Source organism: Salvelinus alpinus, chromosome 21 (assembly GCF_045679555.1).
Source record: "Salvelinus alpinus chromosome 21, SLU_Salpinus.1, whole genome shotgun sequence".
NCBI lineage: Eukaryota > Metazoa > Chordata > Actinopteri > Salmoniformes > Salmonidae > Salvelinus > Salvelinus alpinus.
This window is the reverse complement of record NC_092106.1, coordinates 2,113,041-2,138,011: the sequence shown is the minus strand read 5'-3', so window position 1 is coordinate 2,138,011 and position 24,971 is coordinate 2,113,041. Positions and strand designations below refer to the sequence as shown.

The 24,971-nt window shown below is 40.8% G+C and overlaps 1 protein-coding gene across 3 annotated transcripts in view; it reads right to left on the bottom strand.

Annotated features, from left to right (window-relative positions):
* The window catches only part of LOC139547557 (AP-2 complex subunit mu-like), a 46,462-nt gene extending 25,636 nt beyond the window's left edge, over positions 1 to 20,826 (bottom strand). For 2 of the 3 annotated variants that reach the window (XM_071356449.1, XM_071356451.1), the window contains exons 1-4: positions 20,693 to 20,826; positions 9,353 to 9,465; positions 813 to 990; positions 643 to 730 (exon numbers count right to left, since the gene is read on the bottom strand). In XM_071356449.1, the coding sequence (XP_071212550.1) occupies positions 643 to 730; positions 813 to 990; positions 9,353 to 9,426 (340 nt within the window). In that variant the 5' untranslated portion in view covers positions 9,427 to 9,465; positions 20,693 to 20,826. Of the gene's footprint in view, positions 1 to 642; positions 731 to 812; positions 991 to 9,352; positions 9,466 to 20,588 lie in introns of all 3 variants that reach the window. The other variant, XM_071356450.1, reaches the window with a different exon arrangement.
* Between the last annotated feature and the right edge of the window lie 4,145 nt (positions 20,827 to 24,971).

Genomic DNA, 24,971 nt, shown 5'->3' with positions numbered 1-24,971 from the left:
GGAATTCCTGTAAGGTTTGTTAGGTGGTTGTAAACAGAGGGGGAAAATGACACGCCGCAATTGAGCGCACACACACACACATACACTAGGGATGGGCACAGTTATTCAAATATCTGTGACTATTTAGTATTCGATTACTTGTGAGAATATTCAAAAGTTGCAAGCTGGCTAACTTAGCTGGCTAGTGTAGCTAGCTTCTTTACATCGATTTGATGCAGTGAAGACAGGCACTACCAGATGAGATGATAGATAATCGCAGTAATAATTTTGTCTAACTTGGCGCAAGCTGGTTTGGCTACTTCCTCTTTTGTTCTTCCTCCATATCACACACAGGCCCCTGCTCCTCTTCCGACCCTCCCCCACCCTTCTGTTAAAACAACAAGCAGAGTGCACTGGCTCTTTCCTGAGAGCGCGAGCAAGCCCCCATTGAAGTAAAAAAATATATATATCATATTTAAAACATGTATTTCGACTATCCAGAAATCCCTAACAGACACACACACACACACACAGATTAGCAACAATAGACGACTGATACATCAGCTCTACTCTTTCAAGACGACTCTTTCCAGAGGAAAAAAGAGCCAGGGGGAAAAAAGAGTGATAGCCTCAAAGAGCGGCAACAGAAAAGGCTTCCTTTACCGTCCAGCAGCTCGTAGATCAGCACAAAGTTGTTCTTGATGTTCTCCTCGCTGATCTTGCCGAAGTAGGCCGTCATGACGTCGCACATCTTAAAGATCAGATCAAATCAGATAGTTAACTTAAGAAAATGTGACTGCTCCGGCCAATACATACAACGCCAATACGTGTACCTTGTAGAGGAACTCGAACACCATGGCGGCGTTGACATTCTGCTTGGTGACCGCCGCCAGCCAGATGTTGGAGCGCTTGACGTGGAAGAAGCTGGTGCGGGCGATGTTGGTGACCGGCGAGCGCACCTGCTGCCGCGCGTGGATCACGTTCACGCGGAACGCATCCACCGCGTTGCGCCTGGATACACAAATACAGAAAAGAAAAGGAGGGGGTCGTTAGAAACGTTCGAAAGCTAGACCGTGAGCGGCAAGCACACACACAGAAGAGGAACAGAGAGTGTTTAGAGGCATTTCACTGTATTATGCAAGTAAAGATATGAGATAATTGAAAGTCAAAGAGGGGGAGAGTGAAAGAGGAAAAATAGAAGACCATGAGATATACAGAAGAAAGGAAACGGCAAGCTTACACCTGGAGAAAAAGAAAACAGGCTTTAATAGGGAGTTGTCAATGCAGCTTGCATGCCGGCAAGACACTTCAGTCAGGAGATAATCAGTTGCCAAGCAAGCACATCATCTTACCTATTCCTACAGTATCCAATGGACAAGATGATGGACAAGGAGAGAAATGGCACCAGCAAAAAGGGTGGACAGAAACACAAAAGACAAGGAGGAGGAGGAGCAGAAGAGGGAAAAGGAGGTGGAGAATGAAGATGGGGATAGAGACATCAGGGCAGAGGGTTAGAGAGACACACGAATGGCGGGCGCACCAGGGTTTCCATTAGCTGGCAACTGCCGGCTTTTGGCCGATAAAAATAAATACAATTGTCGCCGGCATCCCAATTTTGTGCTTCAGCACCATTCTCTTACTCCTTGTGCGCAAAATAAAAATACGAAAAAAATATGCCTATAGCCTGGAATGTCCTCCGTGTGGACAAATTTTTTAATTGTAGTGGACAAAGATGAGATGAATGTTGGCACGGCCAAATGCAGGCTACTGTGCATGTGGCCGATCAGTGGTCACCAACCGGTCGCTCTCCAAGGCATTACTAGTCAATCACCGTACATTTCTGTAAAAAAAAAACAACGACAAACCTTGCATTCCTATTTATTTTTATTTTTTTATCTCGCACTGTTGGCGGTAGGTGCATCCCGATTTAGCTGCCCTGTGCGCGGCAGGCCCAGAGAGCAAATCACTATAGAAATAATGCGGTGCGACTTGAGTTTCACCAAGTCACCAGATGGTCCCTTTCCGGTCAGTATCAGCGGAGGAAAGGGAGAGCGGAGGGATGTTGAGAGGCGCCACCTCAGTCTGCTGCTCTCTCCCTCCACTGAGACTGACCATCAGATGCAGGCTCCATCAGCCCAGTAAAATAAAAAATAAATGAATTATTAAAATGTATGCTCACTCAGCTGTGCCTGACAAGTAATACAACAACTGATCTATTACCAGTGGGATCATATAGCCATCCTATGGCAGGGCAATTCAAGCAAAGCCGATATAAGTGTTTTGGGCCTATATCCTACTGAACACACCTAGGGCTGGGCGATATATAGAATTAATTTGATTAATTCAAATGTATGTTTTTGCGCACTATTCCAAATGCCTGTATTGCGAGAATCAAGGTTTTGGAATTTTTTCATTTTTATGAACGTTTATGTCTGCTTGTTCTCGTGTTGTATTTTTGGTCCCGTCCCTTTCACTCCTCTGTGCTGTGTGCACCAGGTACGGCAGATAGACTAGCGGTTAAGAGCGTTGGGCCAGTAACTAAAAGGTCACTTGTTCAAATCCCCGAGCCGGCAAGATGGGAAAACCTGCCGTTCTGCCATTGAGCAAGGCGGTTGCTAACAACAACCCCCTGCACCTCTCTGATTCAGAGGTTGGGTTAAATGCGGAAGACACATTTCGGTTGAATGCATTCAGTTGCGCAACTGACTAGGTATCCAGAGATCTGTATATAATGAAGAGATGCACGTCTCTGCACTAACAATGGGAGTCGTTGTCAGAAAGACTGACCGGGAACGGCGGGAAGGCAGGCCTTAGGTCCCCAAAAAAACATTGGCCTTATTTTGGACAGATTTTAACGAGAGTGAAACCTCTTGCTTCGCCTCTTCCGCTATGGTTTACACACACCAAGCCCCTCCGCTTGCCTCTCACGCCAACAAAGTTGAGAGATCAAGGGTTTTATTTGAGGTTTGGTCGAACAGAATCGGTCATATGGACACCAAAACACATTGAGACATTATTTTACTGTAATAGAGGACAAGTTATTTTCTAACTATACCTTTTTTATGTCTCAACTACTCAAATTGAGCACATAGGAGAAACTACTGAAACGAGAGTATCAATGAACATTGATTGTCGAAAATCTGCACAGTTTGCAAACCACGGAATTGAGCTGGTATTTTAGCCAAAAACTGTTAAACTAGCTGTGTAGTCTATGTTTTATAAATGTGCAATAAGCATAAAACACAATTATATAAGAAATTGTCAAATCGTTCTCATTCTGAGAAATAAGGTAGGCCACTTGATTTCAACATCTGAAGGAAGTGGACAGGCTAACATGCTTTTCAAACAGTCGAAGACAGACAGTAGGGTATGTTCATAACAATTCAACTGTTCAACTTTGTTAGCTAGCAAATAGATCCAAGTTGGCTAACCTTGAAATATAAAGATTAGCTGGCTAATCATTAGCACGCGGGCTTGATGAGACCTGTGTTCATTTTCTATTGCATGCTACAAGAAGTTGTGTGCAATGTGCATTATGCATGGTTCTCATTAAATTTGTATTATTATTGCAACAACAAAAAGCAGGTAAAACTATTTTGATAAAATAAATTATTAAATTATTGGGTCTTATGGTTGTGGAAGGCTTATATTTAGCCTAGGTATAACTTCACACGCCCTGAATTCATTAGATGCTGACTGTTTGAAATGCAGTGTATTTTACCTTTAATTTTGACTGACCGGCTCGATTTGACATATGTAGCAACATTTGAAATTGCGTTCTTTACATTGGATAAAAGTAGAGACTCAGAGCTAGAAAATGGTATATCATACACTACAGTTGAGGAACAATGGGAAAATAATTCTGCTTTGAAAGTTGATAATCTTATGTTTTAGTACACCTACTGGAGAGCTCTTCTTTGTCTACACCCATTCAGCATCGTTCACATCCTCTTAAGGTTTAGCCCCAACCATCTCTTTAAGGATTCACATGTGAGGCCATGTACTAAACAACCAAAGATTTCAAGACTAAAGGCTGGTTTATACTACAGGTGTGTTCGTAAATTTAATTTAGAGTGCCAGTGTGCCTCTGGGCGTTCGTAAACTCCGAGCGTTCTGACCCAACAACAGCAGTCAGGCATCCAAGCTAACTGGCTAACGTTGGCTACTTCCAGACACAAATGAGAGAACAGCTCACTGAACATTACTCACCCTAGCAGAGCTGGTTAGGCTGTTTTTATGTTATCCAGAACGTTGGTGACTGCAACTGTACTGCTGGGAACAATTTAATTACACTTTTTTGCCAACGTTTACACCGGCCATATTCAACGGGTATTGAGGGTTCGTAAAATCGTCATTTATTCTGTGCTCTGGCACACTCAGATGAGAGTGCTCTGAAATCGAAGTAGATAGTCTGAACGAATTTACCAGCTACGTCTATTGACAGTTGTCGCAGTGACATCATGAATATTCGATTGAAATGGTTACTTGCATAGTGGAGTCTTTTGTTTAGACATGTAGCTAGCTAGCTAAACAATGAACCATAATCCCAACTCATAATGTTACTAACCTGCATGAACCTGCAGGTAGCTAACCAACCAGGTTCAATGTTAGCTAGCTTACATTAGGCTATAACTAGCAATGCAAATGGCTTTGAGATACAAATAATATTACTACACAGATCATACACGTAACGTTAGCTAGCGAGCCAGCCAGCTAACGTTAGCTAGCTAGCTAACGGTACTCTTTAACTTGAAATGAAAATTACATTCTGACAAAATTAGAAACATGTAACATCTGAAAATGTAGCGTGCTAGACTATCTTACATGGATCGACGCTTCTCCCTCTCTGTCACGAATGCCATGGTTGCCCTTAGTTTGAAGATGTCATCCGGAGACAGGTGTTTGCAATCAAACGCCAGAATTTTCTCCATCTCCTTAGCTATCATACTCTAATTCCACTGATTTCAAAACTCGGTCCTCCAGAAAGTGGAGAGCAACACTTATGTAGTTCTACTACTTGATCTTTTACCTACACATACTGACCCATGTTATAGCATGCTACATAGCAGACCAATCTGGCAGACCAATCTGAACTCATCTCATGTCCAGCTCACTCATTAAAATGCATGTTGGTGTCGTAGCATGCCGCCGGCATATATCTAACTCTCTGGGGCTAGGCCTAAACTTCTCTTCATATTAAAAAATATATAATAATATCGTACAGTGGTCGCAGAAGCCTATAGGCTTATGCATGCAATGCCCGGATGCATTCAGTGCTCAAATCTCCGACAGCTGAACCGTGAGGTGGATAATTATTGTTTTAGGAAATTAAAAACTAATAAAACTAAAGGCTGTACCACATCCGGCCGTGATTGGGAGTCCCATAGGGCGGCGCACAATTGGCCTAGCATCGTCCGGGTTTGGCTGGGGTAGGCCGTCATTGTAAATAAGAATTGATTCTTAATTGACTTGCCTAGTTCAATAAAGATTACACCATTTTGAAATTATATTGAAAAAATATAGGTATATAATCAAACTGGTAATAGATCATTTGTTGTATATTTTCTGAGACCCAGCTAAGTGAGCATAATAATTTGCTTTTTTTTACTGGACTGATGGCCTGCATCTGATGGTCAGGAAGGAAGGAGCAGTGGTGAGGCTGCCTCTCACCCGACTCACCGTCCCTCCGCTCTCCCTCCCTCCGCTGAGAAAAGGGAACACCATCTTTCAGCTGATGGTGAAACTCAAGTCACACTGCATTATTTCTGCCTCATGCACCAATTCATGTTGTTACTCCTATGAGTAGAGAAAGTGAAATATTCCTTGATATAAAAAAAAAAAGACAAGCCGTTAATGAAAAAAGTCTTGACAGTGCTGAATAACAACGTAAACAAGAACAGCAGCTCTTTGCTGTATTCGTTGAGTCTCTCTAGTCATGGTTTTAAACATTCAACATGCGCAATACCAAGCGTCGGCTGGAGTGGTGTAAACCTAGCCGCCATTGGACTCTGAAGACATGCAAACACGTTCTCTGGAGTGAAGAATCGCGCTTCACCACCTGGCAGTCCGACAGACGAATCTGGGTTTGGCGGATGCCAGGAAAACAGTACCTGCACGAATGCATAGTGCCAACTGTAAAGTTTGGTGGAGGAGAAATAATGGTCTGGAGCTGTTTTTCATGGTTCGGTCTAGGCCCCTTAGTTCCAGTGAAGGGAGATCTTAACGCTACAGCATACAATGACATTCTGGAGTATTCCGTGCTTTCAACTTTGTGGAAACAGTTTGGGAAAGGCCCTTTTCTGTTTCAGCATGACAATCCCCCCGTGCACAAAACGAGGTCCATTAAGAAATGGTTTGTCGAGATTGGTGTGGAAGAACTTGACTGGCTTGCACAGAGCCTTGACCTCAACTCCATCAAACACCTTTGGGAGGAATTGGAATTCCGACTGCAAGCCAGTTTATAATTGGCTCATTCATCCCCCTCCTCTCCCCTGTAACTATTCCCCAGGTCGTTGCTGCAAATGAGAACGTGTTCTCAGTCAACTTACCTGGTAAAATAACGGTAAAATAAAATAAAAATAAATAAATAATCGCCCAACATCAGTGCCCAACCGCACTAATACTCTTGTGGCTGAATGGAAGCAAGTCCCCGCAGCAATGTTCCAACATCTAGTGGAAAGCCGGCTGTTATAGTAGCAAAGGAGGGACCAACTTCATATTAATGAACGTGAGTTTTGAATGAGATGTTTGACGAGCAGGTGTCCACATACTTTTGGTTATGTTGTGTATTTTCCTTTATTATTTTCCCATAACCATACCACCCCTCCCCTATTGGAGTAAACTGATGGACAACACCACTTAGGCTTCTACTTCCAGCTTATACATATCAAATGATTGATTGACTATGACTTTTCAGATCACCCAGTAGTGCTATTTGCAGAGTTAACTCAGGGTAAATGTGGCAATCCTTCAGCCATTCTTGAACATGCGACCAAAACAAATGATCTAATGATTCTGAATCAGGTGTTGTTCATAAACCATGTGCCCTGAAAATCTCTTCCCAACTATTTTGCAATCTGTATGGCACATCTGTCAAACTGGTATACTTTTTTATTTATCACAATTATCTTTAACCAATTTTGGTCTTTAATGCAGGGCCGACAGTTCCTTACGTTCTCCCCTTTCCACTTGCCTTTTCCATTTTTGCTGTAATGCTGCAATTAGTTAGTTGTAATTTTGGGTAGAGCAGACATTTCCATATATTTTTATTAGCTGCATGTGTGACAACTCCACCAGTCCTATTTATGATATAATTTACAAAAATTAACCCTTTTTTTTTCTCCTACAAAAATATATATATATTTTTTTTTTTCATCAATTAGTACATTTTAACTGAGATTAAAACCAACTTTCTATGGCTTATTTTTAAAATAATGATATTTTTGAGATGACTTCATTTCAAATAACCGAAAGTGAGAGTTTGTAATCTGAAAAAAGGGGAAAAGGCCATTCTTGAAAACGGGGTGAGCCTTTCTTACTAAACTACTAGAAAACCAGTTTGGATTTAAGTATAACTTTTGTATGACTGAAGCCTTTAGTGAGAGGTCTAATGCTTTAATATTTAATCATTTCTGCCCTCCGAATTCATATTCATTATATAAATAGGCCCGTTTAATTTTGTCTGGCTTGCCATTCCAAATAAAATGGTATATTTTTTGCTCATATAATTTAAGAAACAAGTCTTTAGGCAGGGCCATAAACAAATAAGTAAACTGGGATATGGCTAAAGAGTTAATAAAGGCGATTTTCCCACAAATAGGCAGGTATTTTCCTGTCAATGGTAGCAAGATCTTGTCTATTTTTGCTAACTTTCTATTAAAATGTATTGTAGTGAGATCATTTCTTTCCTTCGGGATATGAAGACCGATTATGTCCACTTCACCGTCAAACCATTGTCTTAGTAAACTACACATAGATTTTTTTTTACCCATCTACCAATATGTCCCCCTCTTTGCGAGGCATTGGAAAACCTCCCTGGTCTTTGTGGTTGAAAATCACTGCTAGACTGAGGGACCTTACATATGTGTGGGTTACAGAGATGAGGTAGTCATTCAATGTTATGTTAAACACCATTATTAAATCCATGCAAACTTATTATGTGACTTGTTAAGCACATTTTAACTCCTGAACGTATTTAGGCTTGCCATAACAAAGGAGTTGAAGACTTATTGACAAGACATTTCAGCTTTTCATTTTTATTAATTTGTACAAATTTCTAAAAACATCATTTCACTTTGACATTATGGGGTTATTGTGTGTAGTGACACAAAATGACACAATCAGTGACACTAAATCTAAATTTCATTAAATTTTAAATTCACGGTGTAACACAACAACATTTGGAAAAAGTAAAGTGGTGTGAATAATTTCTGAAGTCACTGTATGCATTAATTAATCAATTATACAAATCATACAATCAATTTGAATATGTTTTGATCAATCAAACTACTAAAATAACAATGGTGATAGGATAAATCTATTGATAAACTGGGTAAATCAAGATGTTGCCAAGGTCTATTCACAATACAGGTAAATGCTTATTATTCAATAGGAGTGTGTGCATGCATTGAGTTATTGAGGTTGTTTAGACGATTTCATGGGGCTACAGATGAGAAATAATCACTGCCATTAAGGACGTATTTTATTGTCAACTGCTAGGAGAACATATTATTTTATTGTACTGATCAAAAACATTTGCATAGAAGAAGCAATCTCTTTTATAAAAGTGTGCACTGTCTCTAAGAAAGTAAAGACGTCATTCGCAAGGCAGAATGTGGTTATGGAATCTAGTAGAAATCCGACGGAGGCGAGGGAGACAATGAAATGAATTAGTTTTTGGTGGCAAGGGAGACTAAATTCATTTATAACGTTTTTGATGACAAATAGCTTTGAAATCAGTATTTTTTGGGTACTAGGATAGTGAATTCAGATGTAAGCTAACAAGGAAAGTAAGCCCACAATTAATACAGGAAGCTACTGTTATAATCTGTATGGACATTGTTTTGCGAACAGTAATTAACAGTCTCAACATTTCTACATGTTTTGCATTATTCAAGTGTTTGTGCAACATTAGTGGGGAGCTAACAATGCCGCCCAGACAACCTCGCAATGAATGACTAAGTGGAGCATGCACTTTGCTCTTCACGCTATAAAGGGGATGCGCTGATCGACAGAATTGATCCTCTCAATCACGTGAGACATTTGACAGAAGTACAGAACGTAACAAAAATGTTAGTACCGAACCGTTTCATTTTTTTAATGGAAAAATGACTGAAGTTTCGGTATACCATGCAACACTACTCTGTGGACTCACCCTATGTCATCACGGTAGACGCGGGAGATCAGCACCTCCCCCTTGTGGTTGTAGATGAACAATCCTCCAATCATGATGGCAGCCTCTCAGTCATAACAGGCCACGAGGAGTGACTGCATGGGGGAGAGAGAGAGTAGGGAAGTGATCAGCAGTCAGCACAACAATAAAAAATCAGAGGGGGAAAAAGGCTTCTTGAAGAAACGTCTTCTTGGGTCAGGAGGAATTCAGAAAGAAATCATATATCTGCCTGAAGAGGCAGAGAGAGACTACTACATCCATCTCTAGATACTACTAGGCAGGAAAGGAGTAGTTTAACAAAAGTACATGATCCACAACAAGAAAAGCCCTGGATTAACTAATCCTCTTCCTTCCCACTCCTCAGGAAGACAAATAAAATAGGCCTAGACCAGATTACTGCTCCTATAACTAACACACAGAAAACAGGAGGGGAATCAAGGTGTGCATTAGGCCCCAAAATGAAGAACGCTGAATGAAACAGGGTGGGTCCTTCCTAAACCCCCAATAAGAAAATACGCGCCCTAATGAACACGACCCTAGAGGAGCGATGTCAACTCGGCTCATTTGTTAATGAATGAAAAACATGTCTACCCTTTCATTCGACCTTCAGGTGCCATAGGAAGCGCATTTCCAATTCATGCCATGATTGAACTGAATTCGGCTCAGGTTGAAGGACCCACCCCCTTCACCTCTCTACCTCTCAGTCTATTCAGAAGGACACATCCAAAGGCTTACAGAGAACTCATTTGACCCTTATATCTATTCAAACATCATGAAGCCAGACGGATAGAGTTGACATATGCAAGTCAGCGCAATAGCCTAGTGTGTGTGAATGTGTGTGTGTTCCACAAGACCTGACCTTATGTCTCTCTCACTCCAAGGTCAGTGTGACCGGTTCAATGTCTGCCGATTAAGTACCGCTACGTGTGGTCGTAGGCTATGACAAAGTTCTAGCAGTGTCAGATCCCGGTGACTAACCAATAGGAACATGGCCGGCACAGAGTATGCACACACTAATATGTTCATTGTGAATAGTCAGATGAATATAAAAGTTTGATTTAAAAGCTTAGCCTACATGCTGTGCAAGAAGAACGATGTCCCTGATAATGTTGTTTACACGACACACCTGAAATCAGGCTACCTGATGGGAGTATAATTTTTTTCTAAACATTCGACCATGTTATTTGGGGGAAGCCTATCTGATTCTGAGTTCAGGCATAACGTTTGTTTATATGTGAAAACTATTTCTAAGATGCATACTTGGTAACATCGCGTATGATGTGATAATCATAAAAGCCTGAATCTGACATACAGTCTGCAAAGACCTTAAGATGACAACCAGGGTGGGCCGTCCGCTTCTGCTCCCTAAAGAAGGGCAACAATAATAGTGAAACAGTTGGCATGTGGCCAGCCAGACAAGCACAGTCAAACAGATAAGTTTGCGTAAAGAGCTGGTACACACAGTTGAAATCGGAAGTTTACATACACTTAGTTTGGAGTCATTAAAACTTGTTTTTCAACCACTCCACAAATGTCTTGTAAACAAACTATAGTTTTGGCAAGTTGGTTAGGACATCTACTTTGTGCTTGACACAAGTAATTTTTCCAACAATTGTTTACAGACAGATTATTTCACTTATAATTCACTGTATCACAATTCCAGTGGGTCAGAAGTTTACATACACTAAGTTGACTGTGCCTTTAAAGAGCTTGGAAAATTCCAGAAAATTATGTCATGGCTTTAGAAGCTTCTGTTAGGCTAAATTACATCATTTGAGTCAATTGGAGGTGTACCTGTGGATGTATTTCAAGGCCTACCTTCAAACTCAGTGCCTCTTTGCTTGACACCATGGGAAAATCAAAAGAAATCAGCCAATACTTCAGAAAAAAATTGCACATCTCCACAAGTCTGGATCATCCTTGGGAGCAATTTCTAAACGCCTGAAGGTACTACGTTCATCTGTACAAACAATAGTACGCAGTAAGAACACCATGGGACCACGCAGCCATCATACCGCTCAGGAAGGAGACGCGTTCCGTCTCCTGGAGATGAACGTACTTTGGTGCGAAAAGTGCAAATCAATCCCAGAACAACAGCAAAGGACCTTGTGAAGATGCTGGAGGAAACAGATACAAAAGTATCTATATCCACAGTAAAACGAGTCCTATATCGACATAACCTGAAAGGCCGCTCAGCAAGGAAGAAGCCAATGCTCCAAAATCGCCATAAAAAAAACAGACTACGGTTTGCAACTGCACATGGGGACAAAGATCGTACTTTTTGGAGAAATGTCCTCTGGTCTGATGAAACAAAATATAACTGTTTGGCCATAATGACCATCTTTATGTTTGGAGGAAAAAGGGGAAGCTTGCAAGCCGAGGAACACCATCCCAACCGTGAAGCACGGGTGTGGCAGCATCATGTTGTGGGGGTGCTTTGCCGCAGGAGGGACTGGTGCACTTCACAAAATAGATGGCATCATGAGGTAGGAAAATTATGTGTATATATTGAAGCAACATCTCAAGACATCAGTCAGGAAGTTAAAGCTTGGTCGCAAATGGGTCTTCCAAATGGACAATAACCCCAAGCATACTTCCAAAGTTGTGGCAAAATGGCTTAAGGACAACAAAGTCAAGGTATTGGAGTGGCCATCACAAAGCCCTGACCTCAATCCTATAGAAAATTTGTGGGCAGAACTGATAAAGTGTGTGCGAGCAAGTAGGCCTACAAACCTGACTCAGTTACACCAGCTCTGTCAGGAGGAATGGGCCAAAATTCCCCCAACTTATTGTGTGAAGCTTGTGGAAGGCTACCCGAAACGTTTGACCCAAGTTAAACAATTTAAAGGCAATGCTACCAATACAAATTGAGTGTATGTAAACTTCTGACCCACTGGGAATGTGATGAAATAAATAAACGCTGAAATAAATAATTCTCTCTACAATTATTCTGACATTTCACATTCTTAAAATAAAGTGGTGATCCTAACTGACCAAAGACAGGGAATTTTTACTTGGATTAAATGTCAGGAATTGTAAATAACTGAGTTAAAATGTATTTGGCTAAGGTGTATGTAAACTTCCAACATCAACTCTATGTATGCATGTGACTGGTATGACATTATGTACAGTATGTCACACTGCTTGCTTAGAGTATCACTTCCACTCAATTCAGCTCATACCAGGGTTCGAACCCAGGACCTCTGCCTCGCAAACACACGTGACTGCCCTCCTGAAGCTTCTAACCCAGCTGTGCCACCGAAAAACTAGCTATTCATCAGCACAAGTGGGGATACTTTAGGCCGAGATCCACCAATCCCTCACATAAAGTGAGTTAACTAAAATATTGTAAATAAGGAAACACCAACAAGTTTAATGTATACTGATCAAAAACATGAACGACTTCTGAGTTACAGTTTATAAGGAAATCAGTCAATTTAAATAAATGTATATATTCCTCATGGTAGCAGTATTTCAGGGAACACATTTAGTTGGGGGCGAATTTAATTTTTGTCTGGATACAATTCTGGATAGATCCTCAACTAAAGCAACCGCAATGACTAAGTCAGCCAAATGCACTCTATCATTTATGAAAGACTTACATTTGAAAGACATATGGAGACAGCTCCACCCATAAAATAGGGATTGCTTATTCTACTCCTGCCCGCATAACTCTCTTACCCAGATTGATTATTTTCTCCTATCAGCACAGGTAACCCATAGAGTTCTAGAAACTGAGTATTTATCCAGAACTATCTCAGATAATTCTCCCCTCACACTTTCTGTTTGGATGCCAGATGGAGTTCAAGGGACTTATAGATGGTGCATAAATCCAACTCTTTTGAAACAGACAGAATTTTGTCAATTTATCAGATACCAAATTACGTTTTTCTGTGAAACAAACTGTCCGTCCTCTCCCAATAGTTTTGTATTAGAGAATGAAATCCTATTACTACAAAAAGAACACAAAAAATCTGGCTCTAAAGAAACATACCGCTCGTTGGTGAATAAAACACTAAAATATAATACCCTAACTACTTACAAAACTGAAAAGGCTATTCTTAGAACTAGGCAAAGATAGTATGAATTGGGAAAGACACAAAGTCTTGGCCTGGCAGATAAAGCTGAGGAGAATTCGAGAACCATCAACTCTATTGAAACACAGAACGGTCAAGTGTCTCACAACCCGGAAGAGATTAATGATTCATTTAAACAATACTATTCTAAGTTATACACTTCTGGTGGAACAGAACCAGCAATGATAGACACGTTTCTGACAACTATTGAACTACCGCTCTTCACACAGGAAGACCAAAAAGAACTAGATCGCCCCTTTACAAAAACAGAAATCGAAAAGGCAATTTCCTCTCTACAATCCAGCAAATCACCAGGAGACGATGGCTTTCCCCCAGAGTTTTATAAGGAGTTTAAGGATTTGCTTATTCCTCTCTTGATGGGTGTTCTAAATTTAGCTGCTGAGACGCAAAGTCTACCGGACTCCTTTTCCACTATTATAACAGTTACAATGTTCTTCCTATAGGCCGATCTCGCTCCTCAATGCCGACAATAAATTGATTTCTAAGGTGATGGCTAATAGATTAGGACAATATTTTCCAAACCTGATTAACACCGATCGAACAGGCTTTATACAGAAAATATCCTCCACCAATAATTTACGCAGGTTATTCAACGTAATTCACATGGCCAGTGTGAGGAGAGATCCTAGTATAGCAGTATCTCTAGATGCTGAAAAGGCCTTTGATAGGCTGGAGTGGCCATACCTATTCAACTTTAACCTTGGTCCTTCGTTTGTCAACTGGGTTAAAACGTTATACTATAAACCGCAAGCCAAGATCACAACTAATGGCATGATGTCAGCCACATTCCCACTCTTTAGAGGTAGTAGACAGGGCTGTTCACTTTCCCCACTCCTTTTTGTGCTAGCCACAGAACCCCTGGCGGAGGCCATAAGAACAAATCCTGGCATAAAGGGTTTTCTGGTGGGCCAAATAACGCATAAGATCTCATTGTTCGCAGACAACATTATTTTGTTCCTCTCTGACCCGACCGGATCTCTCTCAAAACTACAGACGCTTTTGGGTACATACAGCTCTATATCAGGTTACAAAGTCAACATGGACAAAAGTGAAATACTTCCACTGACTCGCTTTGACTATAGCATCTGTGAACGAACGGGTCCGTTCAGATGGTCGCCACAGGGGTTCAAATATCTAGGAATCACAGTTGATAATGACTTAACTACTCTGTCTTGGTTCAGAAAGTGGTGAATGACTTGAATAGATGGATAGATCTGCCTCTCACATTATTTGGGAGAATTAGCTGTATTAAGATGAACGTTCTGCCTAAGATGATATACCTATTTTTATCTTTACGAATAACCCTACCCGAGAGTTTCTTTAAGTCCTTTAACAAGACCATAAGACAATTTGTACGGAACCGTAAAACGCCAAGGGTGAGCCTGGACAAATTAACGTGGGATTATAGTCTAGGAGGTCTCTGCCTACCAAATTTCAAGATGTATTACTGGCCAGCGCAAATGATATTAATTTCATTCGTATTTGAAACTGAACCAGACCCTTCTTGGACTCAGATGGAAATGTTTGCTCTTAATGAAGAGGTTGGGAGTAATATTATCTACAAGTGGAACCCCAAGACTATATCAACAAAAACAAGCAATACCTGTACCGTCAATTTAGTAAGATCTTGGTATGAAATTCGTAAGTTATTTGGTCTGAAACAAGACTTGTCACCCAAAACATCCCTGTGGCAAAACAGACTCCTGCCAATGATCTTGGATAGCAACATTTTTCAACAGTGGCATGAGAAGGGAATACCGCATTTAGAACATTGTTATATACAGTGGGGAGAACAAGTATTTGATACACTGCCGATTTTGCAGGTTTTCCTACTTACAAAGCATGTAGAGGTCTGTCATTTTTATTATAGGTACACTTCAACTGTGAGAGACGGAATCTAAAACAAAAATCCAGAAAATCACATTGTATGATTTTTAAGTAATTAATTTGCATTTTATTGCATGACATAAGTATTTGATCACCTACCAACCAGTAAGAATTCCGGCTCTCACAGACCTGTTAGTTTTTCTTTAAGAAGCCCTCCTGTTCTCCACTCATTACCTGTATTAACTGCACCTGTTTGAACTCGTTACCTGTATAAAAGACACCTGTCCACACACTCAATCAAACAGACTCCAACCTCTCCACAGTGGCCAAGACCAGAGAGCTGTGTAAGGACATCAGGGATAAATTGTAGACCTGTACAAGGCTGGGATGGGCTACAGGACAATAGCCAAGCAGCTTGGTGAGAAGGCAACAACTGTTGGCACAATTATTAGAAAATGGAAGAAGTTCAAGATGACGGTCAATCACCCTCGGTCTGGGGCTCCATGCAAGATCTCACCTCGTGGGGCATCAATGATCATGAGGAATGTGAGGGATCAGCCCAGAACTACACGGCAGGACCTGGTCAATGACCTGAAGAGAGCTGGGACCACAGTCTCAAAGAAAACCATTAGTAACACACTACGCCGTCATGGATTAAAATCCTGCAGCGCACGCAAGGTCCCCCTGCTCAAGCCAGCGCATGTCCAGGCCCGTCTGAAGTTTGCCAATGACCATCTGGATGATCCAGAGGAGGAATGGGAGAAGGTCATGTGGTCTGATGAGACAAAAATAGAGCTTTTTGCTCTAAACTCCACTCGCCGTGTTTGGAGGAATAGAAGGATGAGTACAACCCCAAGAACACCATCCCAACCGTGAAGCATGGAGGTGGAAACATCATTCTTTGGGGATGCTTTTCTGCAAAGGGGACAGGACGACTGCACCGTATTGAGGGGAGGATGGATGGGGCCATGTATCGCGAGATCTTGACCAACAACCTCCTTCCCTCAGTAAGAGCATTGAAGATGGGTCGTGGCTGGGTCTTCCAGCATGACAACGACCCGAAACATACAGCCAGGGCAACTAAGGAGTGGCTCCGTAAGAAGCATCTCAAGGTCCTGGAGTGGCCTAGCCAGTCTCCAGACCTGAACCCAATAGAAAATCTTTGGAGGGAGCCGAAAGTCCGTATTGCCCAGCGACAGCCCCGAAACCTGAAGGATCTGGAGAAGGTCTGTATGGAGGAGTGGGCCAAAATCCCTGCTGCAGTGTGTGCAAACCTGGTCAAGAACTACAGGAAACGTATGATCTCTGTAATTGCAAACTAAGGTTTCTGTACCAAATATTCAGTTCTGCTTTTCTGATGTATCAAATACTTATGTCATGCAATAAAATGCAAATTAATTACTTAAAAATCATACAATGTGATTTTCTGTATTTTTGTTTTAGATTCCGTCTCTCACAGTTGAAGTGTACCTATGATAAAAATTACAGACCTCTACATGCTTTGTAAGTAGGAAAACCTGCAAAATTGTCAGTGTATCAAATACTTGTTCTGCCCACTGTAGATGGGGTACTTATGTCATTTGAACAACTAAAAGAAAAATACCAGTTATCCAATTATCATTTATTTTGGTATTTACAGTTAAACCTTTCTCAGATGCACTTTTGGAGATATGACTTTACCAAACCTATCAAGTATTGAACAACTACTCCATGATAACAATGACACATATAGATTTATATCCAGTGTACTCATTGCTAATGCAACAATGCCCAAAACCAGATGTAAATAAGTCGAGAGGACGATGGGAATCCGATTTGAATACTACAATTGATGAGGGTCTATGGTCGGACCTATGCCAAGATAGCGTGTCAGCGACCATCAACTCTAGATTAGAGGTCGACCATGGCCGGGTTGATTAATTAGGGCTGATTTTCACGTTTTCATAACAATCGGTAATCGGCATTTTTGGATGCCGATTATGGCCGATTACGTTGCAATCCACGAGGAGACTGCGTGGCAGGCTGACCACCTGTTACGCGAGTGCAGCAAGGAGCCAAGGTAAGTTGCTAGCTAGCATTAAACGTATCATATAAAAACCAATCAATCTTAATATCTTCAACCATGTGTAGGGATTATGTTACTAGTTTAACTAGCTTGTCCTGCGTTTCATATAATCAATGGGGTGCCTTAATTTATCATCGAATCACAGCCTACTTCACCAAACGGGTGATGATTTAACAAAAGCGCATTCGTGTCAGGGTCTAAGCAGCAGTTTGGGCCGCCTGGCTCGTTGCAAACTGTGTGAAGAACATTTGTTGCTAACAAAGACAGTAATTCATTTGCCAGAATTTTACATAATTATGACATAACATTGAAGGTTGTGCAATGTTACAGCAATAGTTGCCACCCGTTCGATAAAATACGGAACGGTTCCGTATTTCACTGAAAGAATAAACGTTTTGTTTTCGAAATGATAGTTTCCGGATATGACCATATTAATGACCTAAGGCTCGTATTTCTGTGTGTTTTTTATATGATATACAACCTAAACTTCTTAACTTGGAATATTGAAGACTCATGTTAAAAGGAACCACCAGCTTTCATATGTTCTCATGTTCTGAGCAAGGAACTTAAACGTTAGTTTTTTTACATGGCATATATTGCACTTTTACTTTCTTCTCCAACACTGTGTTTTTGCATTATTTTAACCAAATTGAACATGTTTCATTATTTATTTGAGACTAAATTGATTTTATTTATGGATAAAATGAAGTTAAAATAAAAGAGTTCATTCAGTATTGTTGTAATTGTCATTATTACAAATATATATATAAAAATCGGCAGATTAATCGGTATTGGCTTTTTTGGTTCTCCAATAATCGGTATCGGCGTTGAAAAATCATAATCGGTCGACCTCTACTCTAGATATAGACTTATACATTACAACTTCCTCCACCAACTCTGACAGCTCAGAGGTTCGATAGATATAACCCAGAAATATCAGAAATGTGTTTTAGATGTGGAACAACAGAAGCCACATTTTTGCATTCTACTTGGCAGTGTACTAAATTACAAGCCTTCTGGCATGATGTTTGTGACATCATGCCAGAAGGGACCAGAAGGGACCTCCCTTCTCCCTTTATTATGGAGTTCCCTTGCCACTTGACCCTGAATTATGCCTTCTGGGTAACTTCACAAATGTGAATTTGAAGAATAACTTCAAAATCTAATTTACAGAAATCGCCCTTGCCACTGCAAGAAAATGCATTGCATTGACATGGAAATCGGATTCCCATCTCCCAATTACAAGATGGCTCTCTGAAATGAATAAGTGTGTTCCTATGGAGATTACCTATGCTTTAAGAAATAAATTCAACCACTTTGTGAAAATATGGCAACCATTCCTGGACTATATGAAAACACTTCCATTGAGGTTGGTGGAGGTGAGCTTGTAGATCGATGTAACTATTGTCTCTCTGTAATGTACTGTTTGTATTGCTTTGTGTATATGTTGGTATCTCTTGTCATTTGTCTTATTTAGTCATTTGTATTATTACTATTCTAATTTAACTAATTTATTATTTGTATTTTGTCATTTTTCATTGTTTTAAGTTATTTTATTTTAGGGGATGGGGAGGATTGATTTACTTTTTGTCGTAGTATTTACTCTTGCTGTGTTGTATTGTTCTGTTGTTGAATAATTGAAAAAATATATATAAAAAAATAAATGTAAAGTAAGAATTGAACTTGTAAATGTTAATTCATAGTCGTAACATAGGGTTTGTACGTTTACAGATCTAATTTAACATTTACGTTTCAAGTTTCGAGCATGGCTTTTCTTACGATCCTAACAATTTACGTATGGATTTTCTTACGATCCTAATGATATGTACGTTCAACCTTTTGGCAGCTATCTCGCTCCATAGTCGCACTGCATGAGGCAAATGGTGGTCACACTAGATACCGACTGGTTTTTTGGTCCACGCCCCTACCCTTTTTAAGGTATCTGTGACCAACAGATGCATATCTGTATTCCCAAATCAAATCAAATTGTATTTGTCACATGCGCCGAATACAACCTTACAGTGAAATGCTTACTTACAAGCCCTTAACCAACAATGCAGTTTTAAGAAGAAAAAAACAGAAATAAAAGTATAGCTACAGTAAAATAACAATAGCGAGGCTATATACAGTGGGTGACGGTACAGAGTCAATGGTCAAGGTAATTGAAGTAATATGTACATGTAGGTAGAGTTATTAAAGTGACTATGCATACATAATAACAGAGAGTAGCAGCAGCGTAAAAGGGGGGGTGGGGTGTAGAAATTGCAAATAATCTGGGTAGCCATTTGATTAGATGTTCAGGAGTCTTGTGGTTTTGGGTAGAAGCTGTTTAGAAGCCTCTTGGACCTACTAGACTTGGAGCTCCGGTACCAGTCATGTGAAATCTATACATTACGGCCTTATGAATTCATTTTAATTGACTGATTTCCTTATATGAACTATAACAGGGAAATCTTTGAAATGGTTGCGTTTATATATTTTTTCAGTATAATTAGCACATTTTCTTCCCTTTTAACTGCATTGTTGGCAAAGGCCTCGTAAGTATACTGTTGTATTCCGCGCATGTGACAAATACAATTTTATTTGAGGATCCATCCATTCAAGGATCAACACTGAGATCCTATTGAATTACTAATTCCATACATCAACATGTCTTCAGCGTTCTAGAATAGTCTAGCAGCTAATATTAGCCAGTTAACCTTCATAACAACTCTGAACGCATTTGGTAGTGTGTCTATTTTGACAACTTGAGATTGCAATGGCCTGTGAACATCATCAGTAGCAAGGGGGCAGATACATGAAATACGAGTTATAATGTCGTTATTACATCGATTCGCATGGGAATGCAGCAAACCAAGGTACCTAGCTCGCTAACGTCAGCTAACGTAAGAGGTTTTGAAATTAGCTATCTAGCTAACCTCTACTAGTACTACTGTACTCCTAGATGTCTGCCTGACCGGAAAACTAGCTACTGTAGCTAGCTAACGTTATCTATCACCGATAACGAACTAGCTATACATTCTGTTCTATTGTGTATTCCCATAAGTATACCGTTTTTCAACATCACACAACACAGTTCTTGGTTCCAAATTGCCTTTTAAAATAAACTTGCTAGTGTAACAGCACCGGTTACACTAGCATGCGAAATGTGGCTGATTAGCTAGCAAGCTACCATTGTCACGATTTTTACTGCATTGCTCCTGTTCTCACCGGTCTCCCTCGCACTCACCTGAAGCTGTACAGGCCAATTTACCCGAAAAGCCGTACCTACGTGTCCTAAAAGCACTAATTTTGAAACAGGATGGTTAAGATCAAGGTTTTTATTTCACTCACTTTCTTACTCCAATTCAAGATGTCGACCGCTCCTAGCTCCAAAGAGACTCACTGTCAATTGACAATGAAGCGGATTATAGGGCAGTGAAAGCACCCACAACTACTAGCCCTGCTGGATTTATATATTTCAACGGTCGTATTGCTTTATCAAGACTAGCATGTACTGTAATGGCATTGGATGTTCCCCAAGCAACAATAAAAGTAGTAGACATTACACTTTCAGATTTAGTTTGGAGGAATAAACCACACTATTTAAAAAGGGTATTATGTACAATTTTTAATCCGGCCCAATTTGCAAAACCTGTTTGAAAAGATGTATGAGGTATTTTTATGTTCTTTTTATCCTATTTTTACTGACCGGAATATTACGTTTTTTTCCTGAACACCATACCACCAGTTGGTCATAATTGTGACCTCTATCTGACCAGATGGTCATAATTTTGACCACTATATTATGTGCTATATTAGGAAGCCTACTGGTCATAGTTAAAGATGCAATGTGCAGAAATTGCTCTGCCATTTCCTGGTTGTTCAAATTCTAATAGTTAGCCTAATTTCAGTTTATATGACAAAACAATCAGTCATTGTGTAGAGAATCTTTGTACCATTTAAACCGCTGTGAAATTTTCCATAACCAACAATATTGTATTTTCAGCTTTTTGAAACTGGTGTGCAAAACCGAAAGTAAAAGACACAAAACTGAAATTTAAGAACGGGGAGCATAGAAAAAGCGCACATAGAACATATCTACAGCTTCTTAGATTTGCTTTCAACTTGCTCATATACATCCTTTGCGTCCATCTCCACCATGCCAGTCAGGGGAATATTTTAGGACTTTCCAGAAGGCCTGCAACACATTAATCTCCTGAATTTTCGGACTTTTCATGACAGTAACTGTAAGCATAAAAAGATAACTAATTAAATTAAGGATTGGCATAATGTGGGCATGCAGGACACGACAGAACAGTAACGCACAGTAAAATATCTTCAACAGTCAGAATCTACTAAAAGTGGTAGCAAAGACATGTTTGCTTCTCTGTCCCTTCATATTGAAGTGGGACATTAATTCATTGGTAATCAATCTGAAAGAAAGAGGATATCAAAATTAGACAGTATTTGGATAATGACCATTTTTAAATGGGGAAGTTTTGCTTTATCCTAATACATGTTGTAATATTCAAACAACTTTTTATAAACACACCGCTCCATAATCCTGAGGACGTTGTCCCGGACAGAGGTTCCCCCAGTTGAGGACAGCTTGGCAGTCTTAAATGCAAAAGTTAAAGTACACTATATATACAAAAGTATGTGGACACACCTTCAAATTTGTGGATTTGGCTATTTCAGGCACACCCGTTGCTGACAGACGTATAAAATCGAGCAGACAGCCATTCAATCTCCATGGACAAACATTGTCTGTAGAATGGCCTTACTGAAGAGCTCAGTGACTTTCAACGTGGCACCATCATAGGATGCCACCTTTCCAAGAAGTCAGTCCGTCAAATTTCTGCCTTGCTAAAGCTGCCCCGGTCAACTACAAGTGCTGTTATTGCGAAGTGGAAATATCTAAGAGCAACAACGGCTCAACCGCAAAGTGGTAGGCCACACAAGCTTACAGAATGGGACCACCGAGTGCTGAAGCGCGTAGCACATAAAAATCGTCTGTCTTCAGTTGCAACACTCACTACCAAGTTCCTGAAATGGGTTTCCATGACCGAGCAGCCGCACGGCTGGAGTGGTGTAAAGCTCGATGCCATTGAACTCTGGAGGAGTGGAAACATTCTCTGGAGTGATGAATCACGCTTCACCATCTGGCAGTCTGACGGACAAATTTGGGTTTGGAGAACCCAGGAGAACGTTACCTGCCCGAATGCATAGTGCCAAATGTAAAGTTGGTGGAGAAGGAGTAATTGTCTGAGGCTGTTTTTCATTGTTCGGGCTAGGCCCCTTAGTTCCAGTGAAGGGAAATCTTAACGCTTCAGCATACAATGACATTCTAGAGGATTCTGTGCTTCCAACCTTGTGTCAACAGTTTGGGGAAGGCCCACGTGCACAAAGCGAGGTCCATACAGAAATGGTTTGTCAAGATCGGTGTGGAAGAACTTAACTGGCCTGCACAGAGCCCTGACCTCAACCCCATGGAACACCTTTGGGATGAATTGGAACACCGACCGCAAGCCAGGCCTAATCGCCCAACCTCACTAATTTTCTTGTGGCTGAATGGAAGCAAGTCCCCGCAGCAGTGTTACAACATATAGTGGAAAGCCTTCCCAGAAGAGTGCCCATTTTAATGCCCATGATTTTGGAATGAGATGTTCAACGAGAAAGTGTACACATACTTCTGGTCATGTAGTGTATACAGTGGGGAGAACAAGTATTTGATACACTGCCGATTTTGCAGGTTTTCCTACTTACAAAGCATGTAGAGGTCTGTAATTTTTATCATAGGTACACTTCAACTGTGAGAGACGGAATCTAAAACAAAAATCCAGAAAATCACATTGTATGATTTTTAAGTAATTAATTTGCATTTTATTGCATGACATAAGTATTTGATACATCAGAAAAGCAGAACTTAATATTTGGTACAGAAACCTTTGTTTGCAATTACAGAGATCATACGTTTCCTGTAGTTCTTGACTAGGTTTGCACACACTGCAGCAGGGATTTTGGCCCACTCCTCCCTACAGATCTTCTCCAGATCCTTCAGGTTTCGGGGCTGTCGCTGGGCAATACGGAGTTTCAGCTCCCTCCAAAGATTTTCTATTGGGTTCAGGTCTGGAGACTGGCTAGGCCACTCCAGGACCTTGAGATGCTTCTTACGGAGCCACTCCTTAGTTGCCATGGCTGTGTGCTTTGTGTCGTTGTCATGCTGGAAGACCCAGCCACGACCCATCTTCAATGCTCTTACTGAGGGAAGGAGGTTGTTGGCCAAGATCTCGCGATACATGGCCCCATCCATCCTTCCCTCAATACGGTGCAGTCGTCCTGTCCCCTTTGCAGAAAAGCATCCCCAAAGAATGATGTTTCCACCTCCATGCTTCACGGTTGGGATGGTGTTCTTGGGGTTGTACTCATACTTCTTCTTCCTCCAAACACGGCGAGTGGAGTTAGACCAAAAAGCTCTATTTTTGTCTCATCAGACCACATGACCTTCTCCCATTCCTCCTCTGGATCATCCAGATGGTCATTGGCAAACTTCAGACAGGCCTGGACATGCACTGGCTTAAGCAGGGGGACCTTGCGTGCGCTGCAGGATTTTAATCCATGACGGCGTAGTGTGTTACTAATGGTTTTCTTTGAGACTGTGGTCCCAGCTCTCTTCAGGTCATTGACCAGGTCCTGCCGTGTAGTTCTGGGCTGATCCCTCACCTTCCTCATGATCATTGATGCCCCACGAGGTGAAATCTTGCATGGAGCCCCAGACCGAGGGTGATTGACCGTCATCTTGAACTTCTTCCATTTTCTAATAATTGCGCCAACAGTTGTTTCCTTCTCACCAAGCTGCTTGCCTATTGTCCTGTAGCCCATCCCAGCCTTGTGCAGGTCTACAATTTTATCCCTGATGTCCTTACACAGCTCTCTGGTCTTGGCCATTGTGGAGAGGTTGGAATCTGTTTGATTGAGTGTGTGGACAGGTGTCTTTTATACAGGTAACGACTTCAAACAGGTGCAGTTAATACAGGTAATGAGTGGAGAACAGGAGGGCTTCTTAAAGAAAAACTAACAGGTCTGTGAGAGCCGGAATTCTTACTGGTTGGTAGGTGATCAAATACTTATGTCATGCAATAAAATGCAAATTAATTATTTAAAAATCATACAATGTGATTTTCTGGATTTTTGTTTTAGATTCCGTCTCTCACAGTTGAAGTGTACCTATGATAAAAATTACAGACCTCTACATGCTTTGTAAGTAGGAAAACCTGCAAAATCGGCAGTGTATCAAATACTTGTTCTCCCCACTGTATGTGAAGAGGCAATAAAGAAACAAAATATTATCTTGTTCAAAAGCAACAACCGATGGGTGTAATTGGAAAATCTCTTCTTCTTCTCTGCAACTGAGCATGAGGGAGAAAACTTTACATGAATCACCAAGTGAGGTGTCTGTTGAATCAGAACACAAGGGTTTTGCACCTGGGAAAAAAGGAGAATTAAAATAGGATTTTATTTGCTTTACAAACATATTATTAGAAACGGTGCTATTTCAATTGGATCTACTTACACTAAACTCTTACAAAAAGGGGTCCGAAAGGGTTCTTCGGCTGTCCCCATATGGGAA